The sequence below is a fragment of the Phyllobates terribilis genome, unplaced genomic scaffold (genome assembly GCF_046119375.1).
Source record: "Phyllobates terribilis strain yellow unplaced genomic scaffold, ASM4611937v1 Scaffold_2__4_contigs__length_985480577, whole genome shotgun sequence".
NCBI classification, from domain to species: domain Eukaryota; kingdom Metazoa; phylum Chordata; class Amphibia; order Anura; family Dendrobatidae; genus Phyllobates; species Phyllobates terribilis.
This window is the reverse complement of record NW_027362762.1, coordinates 951,754,400-951,769,848: the sequence shown is the minus strand read 5'-3', so window position 1 is coordinate 951,769,848 and position 15,449 is coordinate 951,754,400. Positions and strand designations below refer to the sequence as shown.

General features: G+C 40.8%; 1 protein-coding gene across 1 annotated transcript in view; it reads right to left on the bottom strand.

The window, feature by feature from the left end:
• STYXL2 (serine/threonine/tyrosine interacting like 2) overlaps positions 1-15,449 on the bottom strand; it is a 130,962-nt gene that overhangs the window by 38,879 nt on the left and 76,634 nt on the right. The window contains exon 3 of the mRNA XM_073668557.1: positions 1,672-1,766. Within this exon, the coding sequence (XP_073524658.1) occupies positions 1,672-1,766 (95 nt within the window). The remainder of the gene's footprint in view (positions 1-1,671; positions 1,767-15,449) is intronic.

Below are 15,449 nucleotides of genomic sequence, written 5' to 3'. Positions count from 1 at the left end.
CAGATTCCTGCCTGTTACCTGCCAGTTACCTGCCTTATTCCTGCCTGTTACCTGCCAGTCACCTGCCAGATTCCTGCTTGATACCTGCCTGATATCCGTTTACCTGCTTGCAAGCCTGCGGTCCGACGGTCTGCCTTCCGACACCTGTCAGTCTGTCTATGGACCAGCCTGCCCGCTCACCTGGGAGCGCTCACCTGCTACCTGCCTGCTAGCCTACCTGGAGGCTCTGCCGTCACTTGCCGTGACCACCTGCCTGTCCAGAGACTCTTGCCCGCTCACCTGGGAGCGCTCACCTGCTACCTGCCTGCTAGCCTACCTGGAGGTTCTGCCGTCACTTGCCGTGACCACCTGCCAGTCAAGAGACTCTTGCCCGCTCACCTGGGAGCGCTCACCAGCCACCTGCCTGCTGTCCTTCTACCCAGAGACTGTCCCTGTCACTTGCCGTGACTACCTGCCCGTCTTCCCTGGGAGCCACCCGCTTCCTTACAAGGACCGCCCCCTTGTATAGTTGCTCAGAGGTTCCACCTCCCAGACCCGTTACAATATCTATCTATCATCTATCTATTATCTATCTATTATCTATCATCTATCTATTATCTATCTATTATCTATCAATTATCTATTATCTATCATCTATCTATTATCTATCATCTATCTATTATCTATCTATCATCTATCTATTATCTATTATCTATCGTCTATCTATCATCTATCTATTATCTATCATCTATCTATTATCTATCAATTATCTATCATCTATCTATTATCTATCATCTATCTATTATATATCTATCATCTATTATATATCTATCATCTATTATATATCTATTATCTATCATCTATCTATCATCTATCTATTATCTATATATTATCTATCTATCTATTATCTATCATCTATCTATTATATATCTATCATCTATTATATATCTATTATCTATCTATTATATATACATTATCTATCTATTATCTATCTATCATCTATCTATTATCTATCATCTATCTATCTATTATCTATCATCTATCTATTATATATCTATTATCTATTATATATCTATCTATCATCTATCTATTTATCTATTATCTATCTATTATCTATCAATTATCTATTATCTATCATCTATCAATTCTCTATGTATTATCTATCATCTATCTATTATCTATTATCTATCAATTATCTATCATCTGTCTATTATCTATCATCTATCTATTATATATCTATCATCTATCTATTATCTATCTATTATCTATCTATTATCTATCATCTATTATCTATCTATTATCTATCATCTATCTATTATCTATCTATCATCTATCTATTATCTATTATATATCTATTATCTATCATCTATCTATTATCTATCATCTATCTATTATCTATCTATTACCTATCTATTATCTATCTATTATCTATCTATCATCTATCTATTATCTATCTATTATCTATGTATTATCTATCATCTATCTATCATCTATCTATCTATCTATCTATCTATCTATCATCTATCTATCATCTATCTATCATCTATCTATCTATCTATCTATCATCTATCTATCTATCATCTATCTATCTATCTATCTATCTATCTATCTATCTATCATCTACACCCCCTCCATCCATACACAAGCAGTGGACGCAATTCTCCTCCTTTCTAGGAGGTTCGCTGACGTTACCTTCGCTTATAATCTTCTTGGCGGCCACTGCGGATGATAGGTGTATTGGTTCCATGAAGATGCTCTCTGTGTACGCGTCCGAGACCATGGAGAGGCTGCAAATGCAAATGTGAATGTCAAATATCTGTACAATTCAGAAAATGAATGTTTTACAGGAATAAGGATGTATCTAATCCTTTTGAGGGTGATACTGTCAACTGAGCCTGTGTATCTAAGCTTATCATGTGTGATACTGTCTGCCGAGCTGTGTATCTAATCCTATCATGAGGGTAACTCATATCTTCCAATCGTCCTGGATCCAGGGGGACAAGGCCAAATTGATGGAGGTGTTCCGCTGTTCCAGGAGGAACTGTCCTGGCTCCATCTCTGTAGCATGGTGATGCCTACGTGTCTCCTCCATACAGGCTCAGATGCTCCTCCTCCAACTCAGGACCTTGGGGTACTATCTGTCTGTGTTCACTGATTAACACTCTGTTTTTCCTGACGTCTGGACTTCCCTGGAGAATTTAGATGATGTTCTTCTTCTTTATGGACACATTGAACTGGTACATAGAGATACAGCTCAGATACCAGTGCACCTCTATGTACTAAAATATATATGCACTGCCGCTCTTCCCAGGTTTTCCCGGTGTGAGTGGGCAGTCACATGACAGCATGTATACGATTAGCATACTTGTGGTCACCTGCCACATGATCTGTCCCTCTTTTTCTTCTTGTAAGATTGGGAGTATGGGTACTGAGCTGAGTATCTAAGCTTATAATATGTGATACTGTCTGCTGAGTTGAGTACCTAAGCCTATGATATGATACTGTCTGCTGAGCTGTGTATCTAATCCTATCCTGTGTGATACTGTCTACTGAGCCAAGTATCTAAGCCTATGATATATGATACTGTCTGCTGAGCTGAGTATCTAAGTCTATGATATGTGATACTGTCTGCTGAGCCGAGTATCTAAGCCTATGATATGTGATACTGTCTGCTGGGCCAAGTATCTAAGCCTATGATATGTGATACTGTCTGCTGGGCCAAGTATCTAAGCCTATGATATGTGATACTGTCTGCTGAGCCAAGTATCTAAGCCTATGATATGTGATACTGTCTGCTGAGCCAAGTGTCTAAGCCTATGATATGTGATACTGTCTGCTGGGCCAAGTATCTAAGCCTATGATATGTGATACTGTCTGCTGAGCCAAGTGTCTAAGCCTATTATATGTGATACTGTCTGCTGGGCCAAGTATCTAAGCCTATGATATGTGATACTGTCTGCTGGGCCAAGTATCTAAGCCTATGATATGTGATACTGTCTGCTGAGCCAAGTGTCTAAGCCTATGATATGTGATACTGTCTGCTGGGCCAAGTATCTAAGCCTATGATATGTGACGGAGGCTCAGTAGGGAGCAGACTGAGGCTCTGGGCCCAAATCTGGAACAACTCTACATGGAGTTTGTTTACACATTGCAGCAGTCACAAAGCAAACCGCAGACCTGCAAACTATATGATGTGTCATAGTCACATGGTTGTCACAACAACCAATCATATCACAGCTCTCATATCTTAAACTGCTCTGCTAAAATGAAAGCAGTGCTGTAATTGGTTGCTATGGGTAACAATGTCAGTCCCATAAATCTGCTCATTATATACATAGGGGTGCTCTGTAATAATGTGTTGAGGCAGCATGTGGTGGTCACCGGTGACCTGGCCCTCTGCCCTCCACAGCATCAGCAGTTACCATGGAAACACATCTTTGCTTTACAGATAAAAGTGGCAGCGGCCATTCATGTTCATCGCCTTGTGTTTATCCCGGCATTATATTGTCCAAAAAATGATGGGCAGTCCATGGGAAAGAGCGAAGTGTGAACGCGGAAAGTGTTTATATAGATTATAATAATGTAATTATTAATAATTATCTGAGATACGGACAGATGTCTGCTGTAATCTATAGTGAGTGACTCACGAGACACTGCACAAATCACAGGGGAAATGTGCAGTGTCAGACATATCTATATCCATCTATTGTCTACCATCTACAGCGCTGCTCACCATTATTGGCACCCTTTCATTTTTTTCATAGACTGTACAGTATCTTCAGAAATAAATGGAAATGTTCCAAAGTTATATCCTCAGGATTTTTTAATTAGTGGTCCAAAGTAATAAAACAATAAAACATTGTTTTTCTAATTCCATGTTGCAATTTCAAGGAAGAAACAGAATAAACAGCGCATGCAGCAATAAAGGCACCCCTAATTAATACTTGGTTGCCCCCCTAATTAATACTTGGTTGCACACCCTTTGGCATTGCTGACGGCCTCCAGACGTTTCTATAAGCTTCTTGCACTTCTCAGCTGGAGTTTTCTCCCACTCTTCCTTTGCAGTTTGTTCGAGCTCTTGAATGTTTGCAGGGTTTTTTTTCCCATTGGCAGATTTCAGCTCACCCCAAAGATTTTAATGGGATTGAGGTCAGGATTCATTGCTGGCCATTTTGAAACAGTCCATTTTATCTTTTCCAACCATTCCTGTGTACTTCTGGATGTGTGCTTTGGGTCATTGTCTTGGTGGAGGACTCATGATCTTCGACTCAAATCGAGTTTTCTTACACTGGGTAGGACATTTTGCTCTAAAATCTCTTGATAATTCTCTGATTTCATGATTCCTGTGATACGGTCAAGGCCTCCAGTACCTGACGCAGCAAAGCAACCCCTATCCCACAGCATTATGGATCCTCCACCATGCTTACCTGTTAGTAAGGTGTTCTTTTCCTTATAAGCTTCATTGCGCCATCTGTAAACAAACTGACTGTAAGCAAACTGTTGCTTTGAATTGCCAAAAAAGCTTTATTTTTGTTTCATCTGTCCACAGAATATTTTTCCAGAAGCATTGTGGTTTGTCAAGGTACTCTTTGGCAACGATCAGTTGTTCCTTTTTATGTCTTTTTTTCAGCAATGGTTTCTTCCTTGGCCTTCGCCCATAAAGCTCTGCTTAGTTTAGTGTGCAGTGTATGGTACTTGTTCAAACCATGACCCCAGACTGTTCCAGGTTGGCCCTCAGGTCTTTGGATGTTTGACGTGGTGTTTTTTCCACCATTCGTACCAACCTTCGAAGACATCTCTTGTCAATTTTCATCTTTCCCCCGCGTCCAGGGAGGTTCTTGACGGCTCTATGCTTGGCATACTTCTTAATAGCATTGTGCACTGTTGAAACTGGGATATCAAGGTCTTTGGAGATGGCCTTATACCCTTTGGAAGTCTTGCATTTGCTAATAATAGCAGTTCTGATGTCCTCAGACAGCTCCTTTGTCTTCACCATTGTGAAAAGAGCCTACCATGTGACTTTTTAAAACACTGAAGTCATCATTCAATGGCTAATTCATGTCACATGGGCACCGACAATTAATCACAGGTGAATATCTATTGTTATTTACCACCATCTTTTGTTGTTTCCATACTAAATTAATGTAAAGGGTGCCAATACCAGTGACACAGCCAGCTTTAGGTTTATCTATTCTTCCCTCCCGTTGTCACCTTGCTCGCACCTGCCTTTTCAGCTTTGCCCATAAATTTTCAATAGGATTGATATAAGGGCTTTGTGATGGCCACTCCAAAACATTGACTTTGTTATCCTTAAGCCACTTTGTTACCATTTTGGCAGTATGCTTCGGGTCATTGTCCATTTGGAAGACCCATTTCCGCCCAAGCTTTAACTTCCTGGCTGATGTCTTGAGATGTTGCTTCAGTATTGCCACATAATATTCTTTTCTCATGATGCCATCTATTTTGTGAAGTGCATCAGTCCCTCCTGCAGCAAAACAACCCCACAACATGATACTGCCACCGCCGTGTTTCACAGTTGGGATGGTGCTTTTAAGCTTCCAAGCTTCTCCCTTTTTCTTCCAAACATATTGATGGTTATTATGCCCAAAAAGTTAAATTTTAGTTTCATCAGACCACATGACATGTCTCCAAAAATGAATGTCTTTGTTCCTGTGTGCATTTGCAAACATTAATCTGGATTTTTTATGTTTCTTTTGGAGTAATGGCTTCTTCCTGGCAGAGTGGCCATTCAGCCCATGTTGATACAGTACTCGTTTAACTGTGGTTATTGACACAATCTTACCAGCTTCCGCCATCATCTTCACAAGGTCTTTTGCTTTTGTCCTTGGGTTGATATGCACATGTCGGACCAAAGCACATTCATCTCTGGGACACAGAACCCGTCTCCTTCCTGAGCGGTATGATGGCTAGACATTCCCATCTTGTTTGTACTTGCGTACATGAACGAGGCACCTTCAGGTATCTTGAAATTGTACCCAAAGATGAGCCAGATTTGTGCAAGTCCACAATTCTTTTCCTGATATCTTGGCTGATTTCTTTAGACTTTCCCATGATGCATCTTAAAGAAGCAGTGTGTTTCAGGTGTGCATTAAAATACATCCACAGGTGTGTCTGTAATGAACTCAAATGTTGCAAAAAACCTATCAGAAGCTTCCAAACACATGACGTCATAATATGGGCAGTCCAGAATTGTTTAAAGGCATAGTAATCTTACTGTATTTAAACTTTTGACTTTGCAGTAAGTAATAAAAATGCCTTAAACATTTTCTCTCTCTCATTATTCTGGTATTTGGCAAATATTAAAAATTATGGTAATCCTAACTGACCTAAAACGGGAAAGGTTTATTCTGATTTTATGTCAGATATTGAGAAAAACATGAATGTGTCTTTTTATATAGTGGATGGAAACTTCTGGTTTCAACTGTGTGTATATATATATATATATATATATATATATATATATATATATTCTATCTATCTATCTATCTATCTCTATCCTTTCATCTATCTATCGCTATCCTTTTATCTATTAACTTCTATCTATTCTTCTATCTATCTATCTATATCCTTTTATCTATCTATCCTTTTATCTATCTATCTTGATATATCCTTTTATCTATTATCTTCTATCTATCCTTCTATCTATCCTTCTATCTATCTATCTATCTATCTATCTACAATCTATTTTTGTGATTATTATTTCCCTCCATCCTCCTTGTTGTTCGGTGCCGACGCTCAAACCTTCCACAATCTTCCTCTGTTTTACAATCTCTCCACCGCACACATTTGTGTTCACTTTGGTTCCGCTTGCAGCAAAGGGTTAATCTTCCAGCCGCAGAAAATTCCGCCAAACTCCATTTGTTTCTTCCACTTCGCTGTAATTTTAGCTGTTTTTATCGTCCGTTCCTTTTTAATGTCGTTTATTTATTTATTCCCCCCCCCACCTTCCTCCCTTCAAAGCAATGTTCCAAAAATCCCAATTATACGTCCGCCAGACCGGTCGCAGATGTATGCAACCTTGGTACAAAAACATATCAGAAGGATACATTTAAAAAAAAAAAAAAAAAGGAAAAAAAAAAGAACAAAAAAACCCGGTTTCTGCAGTGAAAATAATGGCAGGGGATTCAATCAGCGAGCGCCGGTGGTTTCCGTATCCAAGGTGACAGAAATAGCCCTCTACATTCATCATGTTATATATTACCAGCGGATCGATACCAGGGTAGCCATCTGGATACAGGTCGAGAGGGAAGGATCATCAAGCCTTGTGTTTTTCATGTCATTCACAAAGCATTCTGGGAGTTATGAGATGGACGCCTCATCTTGCGTTTTTAGCCCTGCTTTTCTCCAAAGAGAATTAAAGGGCAGAAAATGTCATTTTTTTTTCTATGCAGTAAAAAATAAGTCTTCCTTTTCGTTGTAAATTGTAAAAAAATATATATATATTATGCTTAGAATTTTTTTTTATATTTTTTATACTACATTACAATTTGAAAAATTTGTAAAAAAAAAAGTCATTTTTTTAAATTTTCTCCTTTATTTTCCTATTTTATTTAGTCAATTTTAAAATTTGATTTGTTGCTATTTTTTATGGGTTTTTTTACAATTAATATCAATAAGGTTAATAAATATAAAATATCACAGCAAACTAAATAAATTAAAAAGCACCCTTTTCCATTTCATGATATTTAATACTTATTTTTGGATCAAATAGTGTTTTCTGCTTCTCTCCTTCAAACAGAACTGACAGCCAGGAAAGTTAAAAGGCAGAAAGTATGTGTGGGGGGGGGGAATCTGTTATAAAAAGAAAAATAATAAAGATAAAAAAAAATAGAAATAAAGGTAAAATACTGGATAAAATAGATGAAAAAAATGGGAAAAAATAGAATAATAGATAAAATAACTAAAAAAAATGGAAAAAAAAGTAGAATACTGGATAAAATAGAATAAAAAAAAGGTAATATAATGGATAAAATAGATAAAACATGGAAAAAAAAGTAGAAAAATAGGTAAAATAGATAAAAAAAATATAAAAAAAAGATAAAATAATGATTAAAATAAATAAAAATGGAAAAAAAAGGTTAAAGAATAGATAAAATAGATAAAAAAATAGAAAAAAGGTAAAATAGTGGATAAAGTAGATAAAAAATGTAAAAAATGTAGAATACTAGACAAAAAAATGGAAAATAAGGTACAATAACAGATGAAATAGATAAAAAATAGGATAAAAAGGTTAAAATATGGGATTGTTATATATAAATATAAGGTGGTCTTGTATATTTTTAGACCAAGCCTATACTTACAGATTATTATCAGAAAAAGTGTGAAAACCGTCCATCCACAGTCAGTGATATGTCAGCCGCTCTTTGCTGGAACATTATAACGGCTGAGAACAGCAATTTTATAGCGTTCAGTCGAAAATAGATCTCCAAAAAGGACAGACATCATAAAAGTGTTTATATGGCACTGCGGGATTCTGCAGTTTTCTTATGTGCAGGGCATATGGTTATATTTAAAAATAAAAAAAACTCCCACTATAAAAATGTATTTAAAATAAAAAAAATTAACAGCCAAGTAAATTAAATATTATTCACTGAAAAAAGGTCTCACTAAATAGACAACAACAAAAACAACACTTTTTCTGTAGAAATGTTTAGAAAACTTTTTCTTACTTTGGACCTTCAGAAAATGCAAAATAGCATAAAATAACATTGTTAGAAATAATGAAACATGTAAAATAATACGTTATTATTATTATTATTATATGACAGGTAAAAAAAGGCCCCTGACTGAATCATGTAATGGGAAAGAATAGAAATAGGAACACTTTAATTTATGCATATTCTGGTGCTTGCTTTTTTATTGTGATAAGTAAAAGTGAGTATAGTAACATAAAATGAAAGGACGACTTCGATATGAGATGAATATAAGACACTAAAACAAAAGCTAAACTTAATGAAGGAAAAAATACATATAACAAAATGTGCTCTGTGATAATTTGAAACAAATAATACCCTGGACTCTTGATATTAGGTTACGTTTTTATTAAGTTTTTTTTTTTTATCAGTAATATGTATCAAACACTAAACTGTATCTAGTCTATTTCTCCTCAATGAGAGATAGATAGATGATAGATAGATAATATATAGATGATAGATAGATAATAGATAGATAGATAGATGATAGATAATAGATAGATAATAGATAATATATAGATAATAGATAGATGATAGATAGATAATAGATAGATAATAGATATATGATAGATAATAGATAGATAATATATAGATAATAGATAGATGATAGATAGAGAATATATAGATAATAAATAGATAATATATAATAGATATATGATAGATAATAGATAGATGATAGATAATAGATAGATAATAGATAGATGATAGATAGATGATAGATAATAGATAGATAGATAATAGATGATAGATAGAGAATATATAGATAATAAATAGATAATATATAATAGATAGATAATAGATAGATAATAGATAGATGATAGATAGAGAATATATAGATAATATATAATAGATAGATGATAGATAGATAATAGATGAATAATAGATAGATAGATAATAGATAGATGATAGATAGATAATAGATGATAGATAATAGATGGATAATAGATAGATAATAGATAATATATAATAGTTAGATGATAGATAGATGCATAATTGATAGATAACAGATAGATAATAGATAGATAATAGATAGCTAATAGATAGATGATAGCTAGATAGATATATAATAGATATATAATAGATAAAAGATGATAGTTGGATAATTGATAGATAACAGATAGAGGATAGATAGATATATGGATAGATACATAAATAAATATATATGAGATAGATATTTAGAGATATATTAAATATTGGATAGATAGTTAGACAGATAACTATGAGATGGATAGATAGATAGATAGATAGATAGATAGATAGATAGATAGAAAGAAAAGACAGATAGCAGCACAAACTTAAGCAGATTTTGGGTGCAATACTTCCTGAGTAATGCGATTGTCCAACGCAAAATATATAAATGGAAAAAATCAAGCACTTGACAAAGACCGTATTGTGAGGTCGATGCGTTGCACCACTTGGTGCTGGATTAAAGTCCACAATTTTTCCTTGAACTGGAGTGCCGCCTGATTTTTTCCATTTTTAGATAGATAGATCTTGAACTAAAGGATCATTGTAATCTATTATAGGAGACATTTTTTTCCCGGCCTTAGTTTTATCTGTGTATCTGGAGCAGTAATGTTTCCCTTCCGGTGATCAGGTGCTGAAAGCCCCACAAGGAAATTTCCAAAGTATGTTAGAATCTCCGTGTGATGATCCCATCCTTCCCTAAGGGGGACAGGGATATCGACCGGGAAACATCTGCGATGGTGTAGCTGCCCTAAGAAAGAATAGGGAAATTAAATGGAAGCTCTGGGGACAGGGATTAGTGGGAGAGATTACAATATACTGTACATATTCATTTAAAAAAAAAAAAAGTATGTGCCCCCTCCCCACACCCTGTAAAGACTTCACTTAAATAAGATGTGCACTATTTGCATCCAGCCCATAAAACGGATATTTTGGAATTGATAAATAGGGGCAAAGAATGAGAAATAGACCTATCTGATATGATAACTCGCTGACCCTCTCTGGAGAATTCCTGACATACAATAGATACAATGGGTGGCGCTAGAGTTCCTGTCTACTTTTTTTTCTGAAGAGGTTATTTATATATTTAAAATTCTTCGAGGGGCATTACAGGGTCTATAAGTATCCCAATGCCGATTTGTGCTCTCCACAAGGAGAAACGTTCCCCCTTAGACCACCTGTCAGAGACCTCTCACCCAGCCAAATCAGATTCCCTGCTTTGCACTTATGAGAGGAAACACCCCAAACACATGTCTGCAAATGATGTTTCTGGTTTAGCTCCTCATCCTAAGTCTTGTGGCAAGGCTCTTTAAAAGGAATCAGTCATCTAATTCTTGCTGCCCAGACCACGGGCAGCATGAATCAGAGCCAGGATCACCCCAGAGGAAATAGACCTTCAAAATCCGGCTGCGGACAACAACCAGAGAGGTCACTACCGGACTATTCCCACCACCGCACTAGGTGATTGACAGGTTTCTCCCTTGTGCGTACATACGGAGAGACCAGTCAATCACCTGCAGCAGCGCTGAGAAGAGCCATCCGTGGGCGGTGCAGGACTAGTCACGGCTATCATCTTTAAAGTTTATTTTTTCTGAAACGCTCCTGGCTATGATCGATGTGTAGCACGGCATGGGGCGGTAGTATCTCCTTTTACGCCTCAACGCGCTACATGAAAGTGTGGGTCCTGGCTGGGTGTGTGGACTTGTGTTCTCAGGCCATCACGCCTGTGCAGGGCGCATGTAGCCGGTGGTGTGGGCTTGCCGGACCATGTGTTTTTACAGTGGCTTGTGAAGGTTTACATACCTGGACAAAACAGAATTCATCATCTTTCCACCATCTCATTCAACCCCCCCAACTGACCTATCTATCATAGTCAATGGCTGCCCACTCTCCCCAGTCCCTCAGGCTCGCTGCCTTGGGGTAACCCTGGACTCTGAACTCTCCTTCAAACCACATATCTAAGCCCTTTCCACTTCCTGCAGACTCCAACTCAAAAATATCTCCCGGATCCGCACATTCCTCAACCATGAATCTGCAAAAACACTAGTGCACGCCCTTATCATCTCCCGCCTTGACTACTGCAATCTCCTGCTCTGTGGCCTCCCTTCCAACACTCTCGCACCCCTCCAATCCATCCTAAACTCTGCTGCCCGACTAATCCACCTGTCCCCCCGCTATTCCCCGGCCTCTCCTCTCTGTCAATCTCTTCACTGGCTTCCCATTGCCCAGAGACTCCAGTTCAAAACCCTAACCATGACAAACAAAGCCATTCACAACCTGTCTCCTCCATATATCACTGACCTAGTCTCCCACTACATACCCGTACGCAACCTCCGATCCTCACAAGATCTCCTTCTCTACTCCCCTCTTATCTCCTCTTCCCACAATCGCATACAAGATTTCTCCCGTGCTTCCCCCCTACTCTGGAACTCTCTACCCCAATGTAACGGGTCTGGGAGGCGGAACCTCTGGGCTACTATACAAGGGAGCGGTCCTTGTAAGGGAGCGGGTGGCGACCAGGCAGGCAGTCACAGCAGGTGACCGGGACAGTCTCTGGGTGTACGGGCAGGAGGTCACGGCAAGTGATCAGGGCAGTCTCTGGAAGAATGGGCTGGAGGTCACGGCAAGTGACAGGGGCAGTCTCTGGAAGAACGGGCTGGAGGTCACGGCAAGTGACCGGGGCAGTCTCTAGGTAAGGGGTAGGTACGACCTGTGATGGCTGAACCTCCAGGTAGGCTAGCAAGGCAGATGGAGGATGTGTGCTCCCAGGTGAGCAAGCGAGAGTCTCTGGAATAGCAGGTGGTCACAGCACGTGACGGCGGAGCCTCCAGGTAGGCAAGCAGGCAGGTAGCGGAGAAGCGCTCCCAGGTGAGCGGGCAAGAGTCTGGAATAGCTGGTGGTCACAGCACGTGACAGCGGAGCCTCCGGGCAGGCAAGCAGGCAGGTAGCGGAGAAGCGCTCCCAGGTGAGCGGGCAAGAGTCTGGAATAGCTGGTGGTCACAGCACGTGACAGCGGAGCCTCCGGGCAGGCAAGCAGGCAGGTAGCGGAGAAGCGCTCCCAGGTGAGCGGGCAAGCTGGTCCATAGACAGACTGACCGGAGTTGTAAGGCAGACCGTCGGACCTCAGGCAAGCAGGCAGGTAGCTGATGTGCGCTCCCAGGTGAGCGGGCAAGTTGGTCCTTAGACAGACTGACCGGAGTTGTAAGGCAGACCGTCGGACCTCAGGCAGGCAGGCAGGTAACAGGAAATCAGGCAGGATTAGGACAGCAAGCTGGCAGGAATCTGGCAGGTAACTGGCAGGTAACTGGCAACGGGACCTGAGGGCTGAAGCAGAGTAGAACGGTGCAACAACATTGCTCGGGCACCTCCATTTTGGAGGAGATGCCTTATATATGGTAAAGTCCTCCGGCCATTGGCCGGGGACTCCTTAGGACGGCGCGCGCGGCCCCTTTAAGAGGGAGGGAGGGCGCGCGCCCTAAGCACAGTGGCCGGGAAGGAGCGCGCGCTGCCAGCAGAGCGGGAGAGGGACGCCGGGCACGGAGCAGAGCGGTGAGGGGAACAGCGTCCCTGCCTAGCAGAGGGCAGGGACGCCGGCACTACACCCAACACATCAGACTCTCGTCGACCGTGGAAACCTTCAAAAAGAGCCTGAAGACCCACCTCTCCCGACAAGCCTACAACCTGCAGTAACCACCACTCCACCAATACCGCTGCACGACCAGCTCTACCCCCACCTACTGTATCCTCACCCATCCCTTGTAGACTGTGAGCCCTCACGGGCAAGGTCCTCGCTCCTCCTGTACCAGTCGCTGTCACATTGTGTTCAAGATTATTGTAATTGTTCTTGTATTATACCCCTTCTTCACATGTAAAGTGCCATGGAATAAATGGCGCTATAATAATAAATAATAATAATAATAATACCCCCCCACACACACACCTTGGTACTTTTCATTTTTTGCTACTTCACAACCTGGAATTTCACTGTTTTTTTGAGGGTTTGCATCAGTTCATGTAAAGAACATGCCGACAACTGTGAACCTTCGGTTATCTTTTGATTGTCAAGCAAACAACATATACGACAAAATAACTAAAAACGTCATTGTGCATAACAGTTCACGCCCCTAAAGTCAGTACTTTGTGGAGCCTCTTTTTGTGGCAATTACAGCTGCAAGTCGCTTTGGATAAGTCTCTATGAGCTTTCCACATCTGGCCACTGGGATTTTTGCTAATTTCTCAAGGCAAAACTGCGCCAGCTCCTTCAGGTTAGATAGTTTCCTCTGGTGAACAGCGATCTTCAAGTCTGACCACCGATTCTCCATTGGATTAAGCTCTGGGCTATGACTCGGCTGCTCCAGAACATTTACACGTTTCACTCGAGTGTTGCTTTAGCAGTATGCTTTGGGTCATTGTCTTGTTGGAAGGTGAACCTCTGTAACAGTCTCAAATCACTGACAGACTGAAACAGGTTTTGCTCCAGAATTTCCCACCATCCATCTTCCCCTTGACTTGGACCATTTTCCCTGTCCCTGCTGCTAAAAAAATCCCCACAGTATGATGCTGCCACCACCATGCTTCAATGTGGGGATGGTGTTCTTGGGGTGATGAGCTGTGTTGGTTTGACGCCAGAAATATCATTACCTTTTTGGCCCAAAATTTCAATTTTGGTCTCATCTGACCACAGCACCTTCCTCCATACATCTGGGGAGTCTCCCACTTGTCTTTTGTCAAACTCAAAATGTGCCTCAAAATTTGTGTGTCTAAGTAAAGGCTTTTTTCTGCACACTATTCCATAAAGGCCACCTCTGTGGAGTGTACGGCTTTTTGTGGTCATATGGACAGAGACTTCAGTCTTTGGTTTGGGAACTCTGTGTTACACACATGGTGATGCACATGGTTTCGCGGACCCACTGTGCCACTGGGCCGACCTTGCCTAGGAGGGGCATAGCTAAGCGGCTACCAGGTGTTCACTGGAGCTCCTCATGGTGGAGTCAGGCTTGGCTGTGGGTAGCCGCCAGGTACCACTCTTAGGCAGTTCCTGGTACTTCAGCTGCTGAACCCAGGGGTCAGGTACGCAGACATGGATATGGACTCAGACTCCGTTCAGACTACCGAGTTCTGGATCCTCTGGCAGAAGGTTATTGACACGGACATGGACTAGAGCTCCGTTCAGACCACTAAGTTCTGGATCCTTTTGCAGAATGGTTACTGACACTGATTTGAGCTCCTTCCAGACTACTAGGTTCAGGATCCTCAGGCAGAACTGTTACTGACACGGAGGAACAGGACTGATTCAGGCACCACCCGAGCGGCTTCAGTGTTCAAGTTTCCGCAGATGCGGCTTCAGTGTTTGGAGACTAATTGTAGCAGTCTGAAGACAAGGAATACACTTTCAGGACTGGCTGCAAAAGGACCAGGAACTTCGGTTTCTGGACTGGCCACACTAGGACCAGGGACTTTGGGTTCAGGACTGGCTGAAATAGGACTAGGGACTTCAGGTTCAGGTCTAGCCACTAGGACCAGGGACTTCGGGTTCAGGACTGGCCACACTAGGACCAGGGTCTTTGGGTTCAGGACTGGCCGCACCAGGACCATGGACTTCGGGTTCAAGACACTGGACACACTGGGACCAGGGATTCGGGTTCAGGACACTGGACACACCGGGACCAGGGATATAGGTTTAAGACACTGGCCACACCAGGACCAGGGGACCTCACAACTTAACTGGTAGAACACCACAATGCCCAATGACTCAATGTGTTGCTTGGTACCTCCCTGTTGAGTAGGGTG